We start from the raw sequence: 21,707 nt of genomic DNA on the forward strand, positions 1-21,707 counted from the left end.
CCAAGTTAGAAGCAAGTTGTCTGCCCTGAACACTGTGGACTGCTGTCAGAGATCAGTCCGTGCCCACCTGTTTGTCTTGTTATATTAACTCCTTCGCGACACAAGCGCTGAAGTATGGGCAGAATGAACATGAAATGTATAGAAAGTTAGGAGTGCAAATGTTATCAGTGATGCCATGTTTATGTAGACACTCTTCCCAAGAGCACTACTCACAACAGCTGAACAGGTGTTAAGAAAGTAAGGTTATGAACGGTAGTTTGGGACCAAAAGAGGGCCTTAGACAAAGAAGGAAGCCTGAAGCAGCAAACATCGGTAACTCCGATGACGGGAGGAAACCCTTGAAAGCGCACTGCCGCAGCTTTGAGGAGGGGTTGACGTGCAATAGGGCTGCTGACTGCTGCTGACTTTCACTAAGGTGATAGTGCAAAGCGTGAGTTGTCAGTGGACATCTCCCAAGGCAAACACTGCTGTACTTAACCCATGGACTGAATAGTTCAAAGATCTGTACAATTTCCATCTTGTCACAGACAGCAGAGACACTATACAACTTCCGGCTCAGTCTGTCTCCCGATCATCCTTTCTACTTGTGAGTTTGTCTGTCAGCTTGCCCCGGATCATTCTTTGTACATGTGTGTTGGGCTGTCAGCATGCCCCGATTTTGCTTTCTACATGTGAGTTGGTCTGTCAGCATGCCCCGATTATACTTTCTGCATGTGAGTTGGTCTGTCAGCTTACCCCGATTATACTTTCTACATGTGAGTTCGTCTGTCAGCTTGCCCTGATTATACTTTCTACATGTGAGTTCGTCTGTCAGCTTGCCCTGATTATACTTTCTACATGTGAGTTCGTCTGTCAGCTTGCCCCGATTATACTTTCTACATGTGAGTTGGCTTGCCCCGATTATACTTTCTACATGTGTTGGTCTGTCAGCATGCCCCGATTATACTTTCTACATGTGTTGGTCTGTCAGCTTGCCCTGATTATACTTTCTACATGTGAGTTCGTCTGTTAGCTTGCCCCGGATCATTCTTTGTACATGTGTGTTGCTGTCAGCATGCCCCATGACTTTCTACATGTGAGTTGGTCTGTCAGCTTGCCCTGATTATACTTTCTACATGTGAGTTCGTCTGTTAGCTTGCCCCGATTATACTTCTACATGCAAGTTGGCGATCTATCAGCTTTTTCCGGATCATCTTGTGTGCATGCCAAAGCGAACGGCTTCTCACGCCAGCCCCGTTAAGAATTTGATGGGAATTTTTAAGGAGGTTCATGTGTTGAGCAATCACGCACGTGATGTTCCTAGGTATAATGGAAGGCAATTAGGCAAGGCGAGATGATCGACAAAGTAGTCACGCGACATGTGTATATATGCCTGTTTTCCTTGTGTTTTTATCTTGCTGGTGCAACACGATGATGTACTTTTTGTATATTTTGGTCAGGGATGGAAACTATATCACGGCGGGAACATGGACACATGCTGAACACACGTGGACCTGGTACTGAGCTTCATCCCTCTGTAATTGCTACAGTGGAGGTAGTTTTGCGTCGGTAGCAGGTGGCGAACAATGCAATGACATCGCCCCTCACCTCTGTCAACAAAATAAGCGACCTAACCCACAATTAACCTTGTTTATGTATGTATAGTGAGGGCGCTTGTTGAGGACACTGTACTGCTGACGTTGTTAGTATATATAGTGAGAGCGCTTGTTGACGTTACTGTGTACTGCTGACAGTCCATTGTTAGTATAAATAGTAGGGAGAGCGCTTGTTGAGGATACTGCGTACTGCTGACAGTGCATTGTTTGTATACATAAAGAGAGTAATCGAAGTGCTTGTTTACGACAGCGTATATCGCCGGCAACGCTGTTTGTGTTCACCCTGCCCCACTTCACGCTGTCAGGCAAACAGGTGTTGCTGTGCGAGACGAGTGACCCTAGAATAAGTAGATTCCGAGTTTTTTTGTATAAATAAGGGGCAAAAAGAAGTCCACAGATCCCTACAGAGCGAAATCGTCTTTAGCTCTCAGCCATTTTCCCTTTCAAACGCAACGATCGAGCTATAATATAATATATATTATTAATAAGCTATATTATTAATAAGAAGTCCGTCGAGTCCCGTGACCCGCAGCCTGACGGCCGCCATTGCTTACTCCTTCTAAGGGAGACTACGCACGAGCGACATGCGCAGTGGACGAGAGTAGAGTTATCTTGGTGACGCAATGGCGTGATAGCGATGATAGGAAAAGTTAGTACTAGGATGATGCTGCACTTTACAAAACGTGTCCCAAGTGCCCTACCATGTCATTTCACTGCTGATCATGAGGGGTTTGCCATCCTCTTTGACGTCGCACGCACAGTTTCTGCTGTCAGCGTTTGAAAATGTCCAACAGTCATTTCTTCGAAAAAATGCTGCAACAGTCTTTAATGTCAAGGGAACTGAAACTGTGCCCGCTGACCTAACCTCACTCATTCATCGTGCAAGGATCCACAGTTCCACGATTTTACCCAGCACTTCTCTTACAAGTGATGTTAATGTTGAGCATGACACGGTTAGTTGCTAAATTAGTAATTGATTCGCAACACGATGCATTTTCGCTCGAATATTATCGTTTGTTTGGTGTGAACTAATTCAAGTGCTTTTATGGTTACTTATATATATATTCTACTGTGTAGTATTTATACATTGAGTATATAGCTTATTCTTTGTTACTCCTTGAGCATAGGGCCGCAACAACACCTCGCCAGCGGACCCCGAATAGGACAGCTCCCCTCAGTTGGTCCCACAGGGTTCCGATGTCCTTTGCCTCCCCTCTACTGTTCTTTTCCCAGTCTGCTTTGGCTGAATATATAGTCAGCAGTAATTTGCTATGCCGACTGGTGCATGCAGTTACTTACGCACAGTTAAGGATGATTACAATAGCACTGCCATAATTATTAACTTCATTATTTTACAATGTAAGACTTATTTAATTTTTAGAATGCTTTGAGTGATGAGTCAGCAGTTTAATCATTGATCGCATTGTCACTAGTATAGATCTTAATTCAATCTGTGTCACTATACTCCATTCATTCAAAAGACTGTCAGAGAAGAAGAGAAGGCTAGATGATACTGGTACTGATGGCATTCACCTTATTCTCCTCATGAGTAACTACACTAACACAGTGAACTCTTTTTTTAAACCATTATTCTATGTTTTGTTTTTTGTGATTTTTTTTGGATCAAGTGCTTTGAGGTAGCCTTTTATGGTGAAGTAAATTAACATTATTTTTATTCTATATCAATACGCTACACTAATTTCAGCTTTTTTTAAATTCCCCCACTTCTCCTATTTGCTGTTCATACTATGAATTCATCAAAACTGTAAGACTCCTCATATCATACTCATGATAGTGTTCATTAGTTTGATTCCCTTAATCTTTGATACAGATAGGTGTGCTCTCAGGACAAGACATTTTTTTCTTTGAGTCTGAAACTGATAAGAAATGAGGTCTGAAACAGAGCATACACTTTTTAGCAGAGATATCTGTGTGACTGTCACAGAAGAGCACACAGAGATCATAAAGATAAGACTGAAAATTTTCTCCTGCATTTCTATTGGTAGGTACTGGCACACAAATGAATTTTTCTTTAAATGAGTATTTTTGTGTGTTCACATGAAAGTCAAAGAAAATAGAAGAAAAACAAAGCAAAAACTGAGTCTATCTTTATTAGTTTTGGAGATATTGCTGTTTGAAGTTTATGATTTCTGTCACAGCTAGAACTATTTATTGTGGACCATGTTTGAAGCTGTCATATGTAGCATCATGAAATCTTAGAAGTCCCCAAGGACTTTGTATGAGAAGTTACCCACACTGACTTTCTACTCAAGTGACCAAAAACTAATTTGCAAAAAGACATACTGGAAAAAGCATCCAAATTTGAAAAAACACAATTTTTTAGCTTGGTCATTTTGTATGAAGACACCATATTTCAAGTCCTCCATTTCAAATACTAATTTACTAAATACACCTAAAGCATCTTTTTTTCAAACTAATCACTTATACTGTTGTGTGATTTTTTTTTCTACTAACTAGGTCTCTTTTGTGAGATAGGCAGCTTCATTTATTACAAAATCGTCAATTTTTCAGGTGGAAAAATTGAAAGTTTTATGGGCAACAAACTTAATACACCTGTAATTTCTAATCTACTGGACAGAGTGGGTTCAAATTTGAAACACTGGTAGAAAACATATGTATCTGGTAATCTATGTTAACTTAATTACTTTTACATGTAGTGAAAGGGGGGCGGGTAGTGTTTAAAAATGAAGAATAAATATTTAATATTTGCTCGGGGCACTCAAGTCTGCTTAGTCAACCCAAACTTTTACTTGATAGTGATGAGAGAAATAACACACATAAGCGCAATAAGTTAATAACCCCAAAATTTGTGGGGGTAGTACAGTCACCCTTTCCCCCTTTTGATTAAAGTGAGTGTCATTTTTTAATCATTTTGGAAAAAACGTTAACGTACAAACCCAAAAAATTCCCACGACTCAGTTCCCACATTGGGGCATAAAAAACTTGAAACTGCATTATTCTCCCCGTCACACAAAAACACAGACATACTCTGATCACATGACATTAAGTTGTTCTTTATTGTGATATTTCTGTTCCTGATACTCTATGAAATACTTTGAATTAAAAGGGCAATTTTTGTGCGATCGCCTGCTTTTCACTAGCGGGAAGACGTGTGTGAGGTACCAACTATAAGACCAGCACAAATATTTCACAGTTTGAAGATATGAGATTTACCAGCTTTTAAAAAATATTTAAAAATTGTGTTTTGGGGTTCATATAGATAATTCCCATATGCACTGGCTAAACTGGCAAAAGTCTTACAATAATAAGAATATGACATTTAGCTGACCAGTACTTTCAAGCAAAAGATAGCCAAGATTTTGTCCGCTTACCAATTTTTTAATGGTATCATTTACTTAGCTTATAATACAAACTAGGTTGTTAAAGTAATACCAATATGTTGTTGAGTACATACATAGTGAAAGTTACTCAGGTTCTTCATTGATAACTATCTCAAGTTTCACATGTCTCTCTTCCTTTATGTTGTCATAATTAGCCAGCCAGTTTAAAGCTTCAGAGCCTACACTGTGACAGTGATAAAAAAGTTGATCAAAATCTTTGCAGGGAAAAATGAAATGATGATGATGGTCATAAATCTGACCAAAGGCTTCTTATATTTTATACACAGGACCCCCTGGGGAGACAGTCAGTACAGAAACCTGTGAAGTTCATTCAAAGTTTTTCAGATTTTCTTACCGACTCGTTTGGCCGACATCACACCTATCTTCGCATTTCACTAACTGAGCGGTGCAATCTAAGATGTGAGTGATATATATTCTGCATTAAAATAATGCAATATTTTTCAGGTTTATTTGAATCCCATAGGTTAATTTTGAGCTAATGTGTAGCAGAGGCAAATGTGTATTTTGGCTCCATGTGTTACTGAATCTAGTAGATTGATTTTTGCTTCAAAACACTGACAATAAAGTTACTTCAAACTTGCTTGGAAATCCTCAGCTGGAGGTTTTGGCATACATCTGCATACCTTCATCAGTAATAGTAGGATTGTTTTTAAATGCTAGTCACGTGTTCTTTTTAATTCTTTTTATTTTTTTTTAATGCTTAGGTAATTATACTTCAATATAATTATAAGTTCTTATAGCAAACAGGTTGTACGAGACTCTGTTACCTGAAGTAAGGTTAAATCTATGACAGCAAATGAACAGACCTTATTTATGCTGGTATGTCATTACTGACTTTCATCAACATGTTTATTTAGGTCGCTACTGTATGCCAGCGGAGGGTGTGGAGCTGTCACCTAAAGAACATCTGCTCACCACACCAGAGGTCTTGACTCTTTGTCGGCTCTTTATCCAAGAGGGAATTACAAAAATTCGACTGACTGGAGGAGAACCTTTGTTGCGGAAGGATCTTGTAGAAATTGTTGGTATGTCACTGCACAGTTCATGATGTCATTTGTATATTCCAGACACAAATTTACTTCATCACCTGCATTCTTTGATCTGCCATGATGCTGTAAGCAGCTACGAAATAACTATGAGAGCAATGCTTAACCCTTTTCACCTGTATTTTGCTATATTTTCTCTCTCTCTTTCTAAAGACTCTATTCTTCCACAAGCAACCTGATGTCAGTCTGATGATAAATTGCATGGAAGAGAAATACCATTTTTAGTGGTAAAATTTATTTCTTCGAGTACTTACCAGATGACACAATCAGCAACACACGCTGAGACTAGTAGCGACTCTTGCTACTTCAACAGTGACACGCGCCTCACAACTCTGACCACAGCGACACTCACTGACTAATGGCGAGACGCGCCTGACTCAACAACTAAGCCATCGGCAACATGCCCACAATAGCTTCTGCAACTCTTTACTCTCTCACTCTGACTATAACACATGATGTTTCTGAATGCTCCCGATGGAAGTTAGAAAATCTACATTATTTCTACTACATTAAATCACCCCAGGCTAAAATTGTGAATTCCACTGTGTGTAATACATATTTACTGGTCATGCCTGCGGAACTTTCAACTTTTCGTGTGCTCTTGGTCGCTTTTTGTGATACGTCTACTTCATGCAGCGAAGGGCGACGGCTGCCGCAGTCAAACATAGCAAGGTGAGCACTAAGAGAGCACCAATGTGTGCTGCTTGCTATCATCATATCTAGTTTGCTGATGTGTTCTGGAAATGTTGAACTGAACCCCGACCCTCGAGGAAATAATTCATGTTCCAAATGCAGCTGATCAGATGACAAGTGACTGCACGGTACCTGACGCTTCGTTAACGGACACACTTGTCCCTGTACAGCTTGCCACAAGTGACAGCGAAAACCCTACCTGTGCCGGCCCTGAGTCAGAACAACCCACTACTCAAAGTATATCATCTAGTCTCGCCCTTCTCTCTACTTCTCTGGAACAGTCACAGTCCGCTTTTGTTTGTTCTGTAGACAGCCAACTTCGTGGTATTGGAGACATCATCACTCACCAAATCTCACAGCAAATACAAACCTTCTACCAGTCCTTGGTGCAAAACATCAGCGGGCTCCAACACAGCATTGACTCGGTCAATGTAAAGATATGTGAAAATAAGAGACACATTGACGTGTTAACCGAGGAAAATAAATTGTTAAGAGAGAAACTGGGTGAGATTACAATGGAGATGGACAAGCTCGAAGCTGTGTCTCGACGAAAGAACCTCAAAATGTTTGGCATTAAAGAAACGGCTGGCGAAAATTATGCTGAGTGTAGCTCTAAAGTGATATGCCTTTTAAACGAATTTTGTGTGGAAAAGTCATGGTGTACGGAGGACATTGAGTGGGCTCATCGCCTCGGAAACAGAAAGCCTGGTGAGACCCGCCCAAGGCCCTTAATTGTACAATTTCATCGGTGGAATGACAAAATGCGAATCCTGAGCAACAAGACGACTAGAGACAAACTTCGGGCGGCCGGCATCAGAGTCGCCAGTGATCTGACGAGACAACAGACGACAAACATATCCTAAATGCTCGGGAGGAAGGACTTTTACATTCTATAAAAATGGTAAACTCATACAGTACCGAGACACTTACGTCCCCAAACCCGTGATGCCTACGACAACAGCAGTGTCATCAAAGACGACGCCCACTACACCACGATAGACCCCGGTCACCCTGCTACTGTCTCTACAGGCGATGACAACGATAACGATAGTGATGCGTTGTCTGCTGAATCGCCGACCTTACTCTTTTGGACTCATTGAAGAACTACCTACTGGTCATGACGATTGCAACATGTCTCATGTTAGCTGCACCATTCAACAGGCAATCGGCGGGCGCCAAAACAGTGTAAGTGGGCCAAGTTCACCACCTGCTACGCACAAACACCACATGCAAAACGCTGATCGAGCGAACGACGTCAGAGAAACACACCCGACCCAACAGCCAACCAGCGTGAACTGTTCAGCTCCAGGCGCCATGAACGCCGGTCAACCTCACTACGAGACAAGATCACGTCGTGCTACGACAGCTGACGCTACACAAAAACAACTACCCATCAGCTGGACTAAAGCAGTTTCCCGCAAACCGGTCCCTAGCTGTAGTGACAGAAATAAAACTGCAGTCTCAAACAGACAGAACTCTAGAAAATCAAAATCAACCTTCACAAAATGAGGACTCGGCCATGGCCCAGAAAATGTAAGTAGTGCGCACACGCTGGTCAGCACAAATTGCTCCTCGCATGATAACCCGTCAGTCACCTTTATGTCGTGGAATATTGACGGTATACTGCCTAAGTTATCAGACCGTGATTTTATTTCTTATATATCTAGCTTTGATTTTGTCTGTTTAGTCGAAACTTGGACAACTGAAAACTTTACATGCGACCAGTTTTCTACTCACGAATGTTTCTTGCTTCCCGCAAAAAAACTGTCAATTCAGGGTAGAGGATCAGGGGGGGTAATGCTTTTAGTGAAGAAATGTTTTAGCAGATTCATTAGGAATATTGATATAAATTATGAAAACATTATAGTCATAGAAATTTCAAAGCTGTTATTTGGCACGGACACAGAGATGTACCTCATTTGCACATATTTACCTCCAGTTGACTCCCCTGAGGTATCTGATTTTAATAATGGTATATCCATTCTGGAGCATTGTTTACTGGATATTTTAGAAAAATTTGGGGAAGTTGCAGTTATTATATGCGGGGACTTAAATGCGAGAACTTCCAACGAAAATCCTGTATATACTGACCTTGCAGCAGACTCACTGACACAGGGAAGTACATGCCCCACCAGTACCAGACAATCCCAGGACCAGACTAAACGATTACGGTAAACTGCTGTTAGAATTTTGCTCCGTTTTTGACTTGTCAATTTTGAACGGAAACTGCAACGGAGATGAAAACGGTCACCTTACATACATTTCCCAGTCTGGCTGCAGTGTCATAGACTATTTCATTCTTTCTAGCAATGTTATGTATTTGCCAAGGAAATTAATTGTTGATGAACGCTTGGAGTCACAACATCTACCTTTAGTATGCACTTTATACTCTGGCCTGCACGGTAAAGTAGAACCTGACAAAAGTCCCGAGGTTATCGAAAAAATAATATGGAATCCTGAACTAAAACATACATTCCTGTCCAATCTTCAGTCCTCCGAGTTTTTAGAAACGTTAGATAGAGCTAGAACCATGATTCACACAAACGTGAACACAGCTGTGGACTTGTTCACCGCTGGACTGAAATTCGCTGCTAATGATCTGAAGAAGCGCATTCAACTGTCTAGGCACGATAGAAGAAATGAATGGTTCGATAGCGAATGTTATGCAGCAAAGAAAGCAGCTAGGCGAGCGCTTTTTATGTTTAGGCAGACACGCACAGAAGAAAACCTTAGATCATACGTTGAAACGAGAAAGTCGTACAGAAAATTAATTTCCCAAAAAAAGCTCACTTAAAATTAGAAGCTCTCAGAAGGATAGAAAATAGTATGAACGACTCGAGCACCTTTTGGAAAACCCTTAAAGCTCTCCAACCTAAAACAATAGCGAAAAATAGTATACCAATAGAAGATTGGTATAATTACTTCCAGACAGTCTTCAAAGGTAAGCAGGATAGCTACGTAGATACCCAGACTGACTACACAGACAATGACAGAGAACATTCCTACAACAGCGACTCAACTGATAGAGACATCACACCAGGTGAAGTAAGAGATGCGATTAAGCATCTGAAACTCAACAAAGCATCAGGTCCTGATGGAATTGTACCTGAACTGCTAAAACAGAGTATTGACACTACTCTTCCTTTTTTAGTAGAGTTGTTTAACTATTTATTCTCGTCAGGCCAGATCCCAGAAGCATGGTCAGAAGCCATCATTCATCCATTGCATAAGAAAGGGAATACTGAAGATCCAAATAATTATAGAGGCATTTCTCTCCTAAATATATGCAGTAAATTGTATACTTTTATCCTAAATAAGCGGTTGTCCGAATGGCTCGAAGAAACAAGCGCTGTTGGCGAGATTCAGGCAGGTTTTCGCAAAGACTATTCCACAACCGATCACATCTTCACACTATTTGCAATGATACAACAGCACCTCCTACAAAAAAAGAAATTATATGTAGCCTTCATAGACTTCCAGAAAGCCTTTGACTCTGTTTCTCGTGCTAAATTATGGCAAGTGCTGTGGAGAAAGGGTATTTGGGGGAAATTGCACCGGGCTTTAAAGAGCATTTACACAATCGTAAAGGCACGTGTACGTTCCAAAGCTAACCTCTCTGATTTTCTCTACTGTCCTAACGGCCTAAAACAAGGAGAAATAACCAGCCCTATTTTATTTTCACTATTCATTAACAAATTGGCACAGGATATAATTCAGAGCGGTAAACATGGTATACAACTTCACCCAGATCTTATAGAAATCTTCATTCTGTTGTTTGCTGATGATATTATATTATTATCAGATACCGCTGTTGGCCTCCAAAATCAGCTAAACACTCTATCCAGAAGTTCTGAAGAATTAAACCTCACAATAAACCTAGAAAAGTCAAACATCATTGTATTCAGGAACGGCGGTCATTTGGCAGGCAGAGAAAGATGGACATGTAATGGTAAGCCACTGAAAGTAGTGAATTCCTATAAATATCTTGGTTTATTCTTTTCGACTAGATTGTCCTTTTCGGCTACTTTCAGTGATCTGTCAATAAAAGCAAAACAAGACGTCGTTCAAATTTTCAAGACTCTTTGGAAAATTGGGAGTTACAATCCGAACCTTCTGTTTAAGCTATTTGACAGCCGAATAAGACCATTGCTTTTGTACGGGATCTGAAAATCTGGGGCCTAAAACTCATCTTCCTGTGGAGCGAGTACATACCTTTGCACTGAAAAAGTTGTTAAATGTTAGCCCCAAACTCCAAACGACATGGTCTATGGTGATACTGGTAGATTTCCCTTATCGATCCACGCCAGTTTCATGTTTGCGATACTGGTACGTTTGACAAGACTGAACTCCAACAGGGTACCACGGAAAGCATATAATATGTTGTTGCAACTGCATAATAGAGGGAAGGTATGCTGGGTATCAGAAGTGTGTATGACTCTACACTCGTATGGTTTTGGATATGTGTGATGAATCAGGGTGTACAGATGTGAGACTCTTCCTTCCTATTTTTAAGCAACGTCTTATCAACTGTTACAAACAAGACTGGCATCAACATGTGCAGACAGTTCTAGTTTACCGTTTATGCAACTTTAAAACCAAGTCTACAGATAGAACCTTATCTGCATATGTTTAAAAATAAGATTGTGAGAGATTCCCTAATTAGATTCCGTATGGGAATTTCTGACCTGAAACTCATAGGTAAGATACGTGACTACTACAGAGCCAGACTCAATGCCCCCCATTGCCAGACAGTGCAAGACGATGAAATACATCTTTTCCATTGCCTTTTTAGAGGACCTGAGACTTACATTTTGCCAAATTCAATATAGAACCCAACCATCATATTTTACAATTAATCTTTTGTTTAATGATGTTTCACACCTTAACTGTCTTGCTAGATACCTCTACTATTGCTTTAAACGTCGTTAAGTTCAAAGTGGTATTGTTTAATTATTCTGTTATTTTATGTCATTGTCCATGATACGATATTACGACATACTATACCAAAGTGGTTAGGCCTCATGATATTGTACAAGCTGTACTCATCACCTGAATGTTGAGGCCACATGGCCTGAGTCAATAAAAATTCGTTCGTTCGTTCTGACTATAACATGTGATTGTGACTGCCCTAACACTCCCTCAGGGCGTATATACACTGTACAAAAGTTATCTAAAAAAACAGCGCCAGGCGACACCTCACCAAGACAGCTACAACATAGACACTGTTGGGTTATTTCTTATACATCAGTTTCACTGGCCACTTTTTTCTTTGTCAATAGGAGGGTTGAATGACTTACGATCAATGGGACTGCAGAACATTGGAATCACCACTAATGGCATCACCTTGGCACGGAAACTGCCCCATTTGAAGATGGCTGGGCTGGATCAACTCAACATAAGTCTGGATACGCTGGTCCCAGCAAAATTTGAGTTCATTACAAGGCGCAAAGGCTTTAAGAATGTGTTGGAGGCCATCAATAAGGCTGTGGAGCTTCAGTTCAGTCCAGTTAAGGTTGGTGTCGCTTTGAAAGTAACTTGAATAATAATAAAAACATTAAGTTCATTGAAGTGCTTTTGGGAGAAGTCAAAAAATGAAAAAGATAACTGAAGAGTAAATATTTCTTTTGTTTCTAATGATTCCCAATAGAGGTTTTTTTTCTTAAGTTGTTAGGTTGTAATTAGGTCAAATTTTAGGAGTGCTATTGTGATTCTAAAAAATGTTTTAATAATATCTTTGTTACCTGTTATTTCTGTCTACTGTTAGTTTAAATCTATGAAGTGGTCTATGCACACATGAACATGACACTCCTTTTGTTCTATCAGGTCAACTGTGTGGTGATGAACGGCACAAATGAAGAGGAAATTTGTGACTTTGTGGCCTTCACAAAAGACAGGGTGTGAAGTTATACTGTCATTGCCTACTTTGTCTTACTCTGTTTCCCAATCTTTATTCTCCTTTTTTCCTCCTACCTTCCAGCTAATTGCTTTCATTTGCACTCTTTTTGGTTTCTCACCACCTAGAGATGACCCTCACAACATAGTGATGACACATCTCTCACTACCTAGAGATGACATGTCCCATGGGACCTGCAGATGACACTTGCCACCTAGACATGGCAAGTCCCTCAAGACTTAGAGATGACATGTCACCACCTAGTGATAGAACCATCACCACCAAGTGATAACATCCCCCATGCATCTAATGACATTCCCTTCATCACATATAGATGGCATGACCCTCACCACCTTGACATTACTTCCACCGCTAGAGATGACACATCCCTCACCTAGAGCCAACACCCTTCACTGCCTGGAGCTGACACATTCCTCTCTATATAGAGATGACAAGTCTGAAACCATCAAGAACTGAACTGACATCCTTCACCTCGATAAGGACACATCCTTCACCAGGTAGAGATGACATGTCCCTCACTACCAAGAGATGACAAGTCTTGGGGGGGGGTTATGCCACCTCCAAGTATCGGGGCAGTGTTGATGTCACCAACATGGCATTACCAAGTCACACAATAAAAGATTTTTATAGATGTGTGATGGCCAGTTTGAAGTGTCCAGCTCAAAGACTCACTATAACATGACTGCTGGAAGGGATATATTCTGTCATTTCTATGCCCTCATGCATATAGTTTATTAATGATAGAAAGTCACCCAGTCACATTTTTTGTAACTACAGTCTGAATAGGGTAGCGGGACTCTTGACAGTTGTTTCGTCTACTGTGCTGCAGTCTGTAAATGCTAGTTTGTTGGACAGGAGAGTGTTGGAGAGAAACACTTTGTGTTTGCTGTCTGTGGTATGTACAAGAAAATGAACAGTTATGTGTTGTATTTCAGCCTGTGGACATCAGGTTTATTGAGTATATGCCTTTTGATGGCAACCAGTGGAACTTGAAGCGTTTTGTGTCATACCAGCAGATGTTGGACAGGATCTATGACCGTTGGCCTGACCTCAGTCGTCTACAAGATGGACCAAATGATACATCCAAGGCTAGTGACATTTAACATTTTTTAACGCAAAATATTGTAATTAATGAGATGCATGCATAGTTACTTAAGGGTCTACAAGTAATGCCCAGGCTTACAAAAGTATACTTTTGTGTGTAGGCTTACAAAGGAGTTTTAGGTCAGAATGGCTTCATGACCTCCATAAGTGAACATTTTTGTGTGCAGGCTTACAAAGTGCCAGGATTTTTAGGTCAGATTGGCTTTATCACCTCTATGAGTGAACATTTTTGTGGAACATGTAATCGTCTGCGCATCACTGCTGATGGAAATCTGAAGGTTTTTTAATTCAGTTTTTGTTTTTCTTTTAAATTTTGAACACATTTTTGTAATTAAAAGTTTGTTTTCACAACTGTATGAGATCACTTTAAGTGATTTTTTTCTAATGTATTATTTTTTTTCTGGAAAGGGAAAATTTATTTTTGGTATTTGTGTGTATATATGTACATACATTTATAGACATATATGTCTATTTGTATTTGGTTCCATATTTTTCCTGCTGGATTCATTGGCTTTTCTCTTGAAACTAGTGTTTAAAATGCTGTAAAAATTCTACCAACATACCATAGAATACTGAAACTAGCAGTCTGCCATAGGCAAATATAAGGATGACAATTTTTATCTTAGATCCTTCCATTTATGATGTTTTGCAGCATTTACCATAAGAAATTTGTGGAATGTGATCCAGGAGAGTTAAACTGAATTTTAAAAAATTCATTTTATTTCTTCAGGTTTGTCTCCATGGTAATTCAGAGGTGTCTCTTCGTGACTGTCTGAGAAACCAGATGCCAGAGGAGAAACTGCTGGAGGTCATCACTATGGCTGTCAAGCGCAAGAAGAAGCAGCATGCAGGTCAGCACCTTTACTATCATCAGTATGCTTCTGTCTTGAGTTTACACCAATTGTCTCTTAGTCTTCATTCAGGTCAGAATCCACAAGTACCAGCTTTTCCTTTGGTGGTAAAAACAAAATCAAACCTTTCAAAATTGGCACTTAACTGATTTAAGTACACTAAAGCCAGCAAAAAAAAAAAATATATTCCCTAGTCAAATAACATTCTTTGCCATGAAAAGTCTCCGAAACACAGACTTGCAGAAAATAGCACCCTGATACAAATTCCTTCTGGAAAGGTTGAGCACATCTCATTATATAAAAAAAAAAAGTTTATGCTAATGAGTTTACTGCTGGCATTTGGACATTTCTAAAGAAAATATACAGTCTAAGTTAATTTGTTTATGTGCATATTTGTATGTTCTGTACTATGCAGGAATGTCCACTCTGTCTCACATGAAGAACAGGCCAATGATTCTTATTGGTGGGTGAAAGGCGCTGATTTGTGAGTATTGTGCTAGAAAATCAACAAAAGCAGCAGATATTTGTAAATGAGTGGCCAAAAGTACAGGGTGCCAAATGTCTTCACAGCATAGTACTTTGACGTGTTCTAAATCTTTAACTGTTTAGTGTGTCTGGAGTAGGAAACCAAGTATATTTGGCTCACAAGTAATATGTAGATTAATATTTTTGATGGTAACTTTCCATTCAACAGATAATGACTACCTCTCCAGCAAACATAGTACATCTTCATTCATGTTGCCAATCACCCCATCAACTTGGAGACCTGCAGTTCCGCAGCTGTGGCTACCATGGCAGAAATCGGGTGTTATGAGTCTTCAGCATCATCATTCTCATCAGCTATGTTTTTGCCCACGTCACTTCACACAAACATTCAGCAGTGTTGTGCCACACTGGCTGTTCACCAGAGATTTTACAAATGGTGGCAAGTACTGGGAAACTATTTATAGAGTCAAGTTTGGGGATAAACAACATGAGAGTCACATGATTAAAAATAAGGAGAAAGATGGAGAAGACAGTGCAGAGAGAAACGAGATGGGTGACATTGACCAGACAAGAGCTGGAACTGATAGAGAAACCAGCAGCACTGCACGTGCTAGTGCTCACACAACTAAACTCCCAGGAAAACTGACTCATACAGATGACAGTGGCCGTGCAGAGATGGTTGATGTTGGTGACAAATCTGTGACCTCCAGACAGGCTTGTGCTCATGCAAGCATCTGGCTGGGGCCTGAGGCGTTTCGACTTGTGCAAGAAAACAAGATGAAAAAAGGAGATGTTCTGCTTGTTGCTAAACTTGCAGGAATCATGGCAGCCAAGAGAACCTCTGAGTTGATTCCTCTCTGTCACAACATTGTTTTGACAAAAATTGACGTCACATGTGCCCTTAACGAAGAAAAACTTTGTGTAGACATTGACTCTCTTGTCAGGTCCAGAGGAGTAACAGGTGTAGAGATGGAGGCCCTGACAGCAGTCAGTGTGGCCGCCTTAACTGTGTATGACATGTGCAAAGCAGTTACACGAGAAATGGTCATATCAGAGGTCAAGCTGACCATGAAAACCGGTGGAGAAAGGGGAGACTACAAAGCTGTCAGTAAGAGTTGAGGGTTTCGTTAGTAGTGTGGGGATTGATGAGAACCTGACAACAACAAGAAAATGTATAGATGTACGTGTGTATATACAGAGAGAGAGCCTGACAACAGAAAAATGTATAGATGTGTATGTGTATATATACATAGAGAACCTGAAAACAGAAAAATATATAGAAATGTGTGTGTGTGTATATATATAGAGAAAGATTTATATCCTCATCACCACTTGTTTTCGATGACCTAAAATATTTCAAGTGGAAAATTTCAAAATGATTGGTGTACAACAATGGCATATGCTGTGCATAACTAAAATTAAGCAGCTCTGAAAAGCTGTCTGCTTCAGGATTTGTACACGAGACAATAGAAGCAGAAAACTAGTGATAATGGCTTTTGACATCAACCTGTTGTCTTGGTGTTCAAATGAGGTGTCCAGTGGGTTGAGTCATTTATTGTAAAAAGAAGCTGTTTATATAAAGTACAACTTTATCCCAGGTAACAGTTATTAAGCAGCTGTGTAAGGAAGCAAGTGTTAAAACCACACAGCTCAGCAACTACAATTAATATACATTCACATCTGCCATACCAGAAAGAACCTATGCAATCACAGTTCAGACTTGTACATAACAATTTGTTCACGCAGTAACATTCAGAAGATGCATGGCCAAAACAATGAAAGACTGCCTTAATGTCTTGGGCCTGCATGCAGGCACACAGAATCAGAAGCCTGATAAGAGCTGATGGAACTCTCTCAAAAGGACATGCCTGTCCTCCAACACTTGAAAACATCTGCTCTTATAGAGTCTGAATGTCATTTGGGGCTGTGCCAGATATAATAGCTGCTTCAATAAGGGGAATGTGCTTCTTAATGTCCTCTCTGTTAATGGTCAGATATCAGCTTCATTCTGTGCAGATGATCTTGAGTGAGAGATGAGAGATATAATGTTTTGAAATATTTTGTGTGCAAAAACTTGAATTTTAAATCCAATAATCCTGCCATCAGTAAATCATGTCACTGCTCTTGGCCAGCCTTTTGTGATTATTTTTTGTGATGTGAACAGCTCCCAGCATAAATGTTACTTCAGAGTAGCGGGAGGAAAACTACCAGGAAGATGGCTAGTGACTGTGTGTGCAGGGGTATTATTTTGGTGTGTTTGTGGAAGTGGGGGGAATGAGTGTGGTGGTGGTGGGTCATGTTTCAGTAGGTGTATATGATAGTGGAGAGGTAACTGTGTGTGTTAGTGTGGGTGATAATAATAATAAAAAATGCAAAATTTGTAAAGCGCATACTCGCACTCCTAAGGAGTATGTCCTTAGCACCTAAGAACAAGAACGAAACATGGACAGCATACGAGGGACAGGAAGACAACATATGAACTATAAAAGAATGTTTAACCCTACTAAACAAAGAATAAAATCAAATGCAGAAAACATAAGGTTTACTCTTAAAGGTATTCATCAGATTACATGGCATGGCAAGAACATTCATTATCGGCAAAAAATCTGCGTGACTTGATATTAACAACTTACTTTAGCAAGGCCCAGCTGCCAGTCTTGCCACATGGAGTCCATGGAATACAGCTTGGGTCCTGGAAACATGTCAGCATCAAGTAGCTCTGTAATAACATTAGACTCAGCTATGAACAGGTCTTCAATACCCTTTATGATGGGACTTTATTGTTGGGAGATATTATCACAAACTCTTTGCTTAACTGTTCACCTTTTAGCAAGTCCACCTCAACATGTCTGGCATTTCTTTCTTCGAGTACTTACCAGATGATATGACTACGTGGAGACTAACAGGTGGAGGGAGTGGCTGTTAACAACATAGTAACTCTATGTGAGGCAGAACAAAAACCTACCCTAAATCCACCCGGGCTGTAGGCTGAGGCCGCTCTGAGTGCACTAATGCACTTTCCTGCCTGTCACTTGCTGAGTCGAAATGCTTCTGTTTGCATCCAAGTAGTCAGAGTGGTGTGCAACATATGCGGCTTTGAAGACAGCTTAAATCCAGGCCGCAACTATTTGTGCTGAGATATTTGACTATCCTTCCTGTAAAAAATTTAAAAAAAACAGCCTTCAACGACCCTTTCTGTGTGGCGCCGATCTCTTTAGATAAATCTTTAGAAGCCAGACTGGGTCCTGCAGCTTAATCCTGTCCTTGGGACCTTTCCTCGAAAAAGGAAGAAGAGTAACTTCCCGAGGCCTGAGGGCCAGAAGCCTATACTTTGCAAGAAACCCTGGGTGTCTTATTAGGAAAATCTCTCCGAACTGCAAACAGGACAGGTCGGAAGAGAGCGCATGGATCTCTGAAACTCACGCAGCAGAAGCTATTGCCACTAAAACACAGATTTTCCACGCTAAGAGTATGAAAGATACCCTAGATAAGGCTCAGAGACTGCCGAGTTCAAAAGGTCTAACCCCTCCAGAAGGGAAGAGGGTATGACTTCCTGGGCGGGCCAACGAAAAGTTGGCCAACAAGTCAGAGGCCAAGTACTTAAATGTATCCGGAAGCATAGCTCGATAACCTGTAAAGGTAATGGGCATACCTGATACCCAGGGGTGGGTGGGGGACGAGCCAAAAACGTCCCGGGTTGATGTGGGCGTTTGATTCACCCACTGCACACCCTGCCACTGTTGGACGTCCTTGGGAGGGCTGTGTCCAGCCTGGCTGCTTCCAACAAACCAAACATGGGCATCTGGTGTAGGCCGCACCCCATCCCACTCTGGACCGGGGGGCAATGCGCCCTTCTCGACTGCCTGCCTAGGTGAGACCTTAATCCTGGAGATAGAAGAACCTTGTTCACCTTGGCAGATCCAGCGCTGTAGAGGTGGAAGCGCCTTCCGGGTGGACGCTGTCTTCCTGAAACTCGAGCAGCCGCCCCCTGGACTTGCGGTCTGTTGTAGGCACGGGGTCTCCTTACTGAGAACTGGCCTGAAGTACTTCCGTGTACCCTGGGTATGTTCACCAACACTGGACGTTCAGAGAATGCCGCCTGTTGCACTCTCGGAATGTGACCGCCAAAACAAACAGGTCCTGAACAGTTGGCTCTCCATTGAGCTGCAGTTTATAATGCTCCTACAGTAAAGAAGAAGATGGTAAATACGACTCTCTGTGTACCAACAGTAAACTGGTCCCTATAGTCATACCTGTAACTGTAAAGCAGCCCTATTAAGGACCCTGGCTAACTCTGCTTTATGTGTAGGACCACTGTTTCTCTCAGACAACACAAACATGACATCACTAACCAGGTACATAAAAGAATGAACATAAGTAAGGAGTCGTATGAAAGACTCTACTGGCTTAATCCATCTACTAAAGGCTCGCTGAATCATTCTGTAAGGAGGAAACACACAAGGCCTGTCTGCGTACGCACAAAGGTAAATTTCCCACAGAAATTTTCATGCACAGTTTGGAAGCTGAGCTTCTCCCAGAACCTCCTAAAACTTCAGATTGGTCAGTATACTTTCCAGCAGCAACACACATTCATCAAAAACTAATGCTGCTGGTAAGTCTTCTGTCTGTCTGTCTGTCTGTCTGTCGGGTGGAATCTCCTGCCGCCGCACACAAAAACCTCCCCCGACCAGACACCCATGGTATCTGACCCGCACCGAGCTCAAGAGAGTAGGAACGTGGGGAGTTGGGTGTGTACCATCTCGGTTCGTCACGAACCACCTGCATCCACCCGTCCTCGGCAGACGACACACGCAGATTGGCGAAACATGGCAGACAGTTGAGACACTTATTCCATGCCAAATCGCTGGGGACTTAGTCGCACCACACCCCGTGCACGGTCAATTCCATAGCTCGGAGCCACCACACCACCCAACGCGGTCAGACCCGAGCGAACTGGAGTAGAGTGCTCACCGACCTGTCAGGTGGGGGCTGAGCTCTGTGCAGTCCTACCGTGTTTGGACAGCTGGATGTGAGGCAGAGGTTGATCTCCATATGGTCATGTCATCTGGCACAGTACGAAGAAGAAAGATAAAGATGAACTTCAATCAACAACGCACATACATATCAGCATCTTAAATACCCATTCTACCAATCATTGCAAACAGGATTTAAGTAATTGCATATCTAAAGAAACAGCGTTTTACTACTGGTGAAATGTGTCGCCAGGCTGCATGGACAAATCTGGGCCTCCTTTTCCGCCTTCAGAATTTCTTTTTCCATAATTCATGAATTTATTTTAATTTCATACTTAATTTTTAATTACGGAGTACTGTACGTATGGTAGTGTGAGACATAGCATGCAAGTAGGATGTAAGACAGCACGCACATACACGCACACAGGGAGGGTGGAGGCTGGCGATGGGGGTGGTCGCTCGCCGGGTGACAGCCCAGTGACAGAGGGAGAGCGGGAGCTAGTGGTCTACTAGCGACAGGATGCAGGTGCGCGGATGTGGTTGGGAGGGGTGGAGGATGAAGAGGCGAGGGGAAGAATGTGAGGGGACAGAGCAGAGGCGGCAGCTCAGTTGGTCAGAGGAGAGAGAGTGTGTTGTGTGTGTCGAGGTTCGCCAGAGCCAACACCATCGACTGGCATCAGAGTAAATGATCTAGAACCCACGAGAGTGTTGTCTTTTTTTGTTGAGGAAAGATTGGGGAAAAGCCCGAATCTTACCCTGTTACATACGTATTCGACGAGACAGCACTACCCACACCTTTTTCTTTTTTTGTCAGGGCCAGTTTTTTGTGAGCCGAAGGAGGACGATGCCCATTTCTCCTGCTCCACCTTATATATGCACAAATCTCTTAGTATGAATAATAATAATAATTAGCCAGTTAGGCGTGGAACATCACTCACAATACTGTGCTATGTGCACTATCCCATACAGTGCACACTGTACAGCATTGCAATGATGTACTATTGCACACAAAGCATACTATACAGTTTTGCAGGAGATTTCGTTCTCACCGTGCTCAAGGACTAGAATGACTGGTGAATAAGATGATGCCCTTTTCCACATCAAACTTTCCTCTGCAAAAATATACAAGGCCTTATAACTCTTCCTTTCATGCATCTATACATGGGACATGCAGAATGTAATAAACATAGTTAACATTCGAATATGATAACATAAGATTTATATTTCTTTGTATATATTTCAATAGCAGAAGTGGTATATGAAATGTGTGCATTCTATGCTTGTACAGTTGTACTCCGTCACACGTCCACCCACATATAATATGTATAGTGTCACCTCTCACACTCATATAGTGTTTTCTCCAGGGATGGGCAAGCTACTTTTAATTTGTAGCCGGCTACGCTACAGCTACTTTTTTTCAAAATGTAGCCAGCTACACTACAGCTACAATTTTCCAAAACGTAGCCAGCTACTTTGGGCTACTTTTAAAATGTAGCCAGCTTCTTTTGGCTACTTTTAAAAGCGTGATGTTATAAAAGTTGGCTGTAGCCAGCTGGCTGTAGCAACATACACAAACATCAAACATACACAAAAAACACTATTACTTGCTAACACAAGAACTGGTTTTTATATACATTGACCTTTATTCTGATCTGAGACCAC

The 21,707-nt window shown here is 41.3% G+C and overlaps 1 protein-coding gene and 1 long non-coding RNA gene across 4 annotated transcripts; one reads left to right on the plus strand and one right to left on the minus strand.

Moving 5' to 3' along the window:
- Nucleotides 1-1,439: 1,439 nt before the first annotated feature.
- On the plus strand, nt 1,440-17,195 carry LOC112570570 (molybdenum cofactor biosynthesis protein 1-like). Of its 2 annotated transcripts, none has more exons than XM_025249082.1 (10): nt 1,440-1,516; nt 5,245-5,377; nt 5,836-6,003; nt 11,997-12,229; nt 12,541-12,612; nt 13,567-13,719; nt 13,903-14,013; nt 14,466-14,586; nt 15,002-15,049; nt 15,281-17,195. In XM_025249082.1, exons 1-10 carry the CDS (start codon nt 1,442-1,444, stop codon nt 16,189-16,191), a joined length of 2,025 nt encoding a protein of 674 aa, XP_025104867.1. In that variant the 5' UTR covers nt 1,440-1,441; the 3' UTR covers nt 16,192-17,195. The 2 variants fall into 2 exon arrangements, with proteins under 2 accessions (XP_025104867.1, XP_025104866.1); XM_025249081.1 differs by lacking the exon at nt 1,440-1,516 and adding an exon at nt 2,185-2,548.
- Nucleotides 14,551-21,386, minus strand: LOC112570571. 2 transcript variants are annotated; one of them, XR_003100652.1, is made up of 4 exons: nt 21,095-21,386; nt 18,038-18,227; nt 17,706-17,764; nt 14,551-14,685 (listed from the first exon to the last, which is right to left on the minus strand). It is a non-coding gene; the product is annotated as an uncharacterized LOC112570571 (long non-coding RNA). The 2 variants fall into 2 exon arrangements; XR_003100651.1 differs by lacking the exon at nt 21,095-21,386 and having other exon boundaries at nt 18,038-19,611.
- Between the last annotated feature and the right edge of the window lie 321 nt (nt 21,387-21,707).

Source organism: Pomacea canaliculata, linkage group LG8 (genome assembly GCF_003073045.1).
Source record: "Pomacea canaliculata isolate SZHN2017 linkage group LG8, ASM307304v1, whole genome shotgun sequence".
Classification (NCBI taxonomy): Eukaryota; Metazoa; Mollusca; class Gastropoda; order Architaenioglossa; family Ampullariidae; genus Pomacea; species Pomacea canaliculata.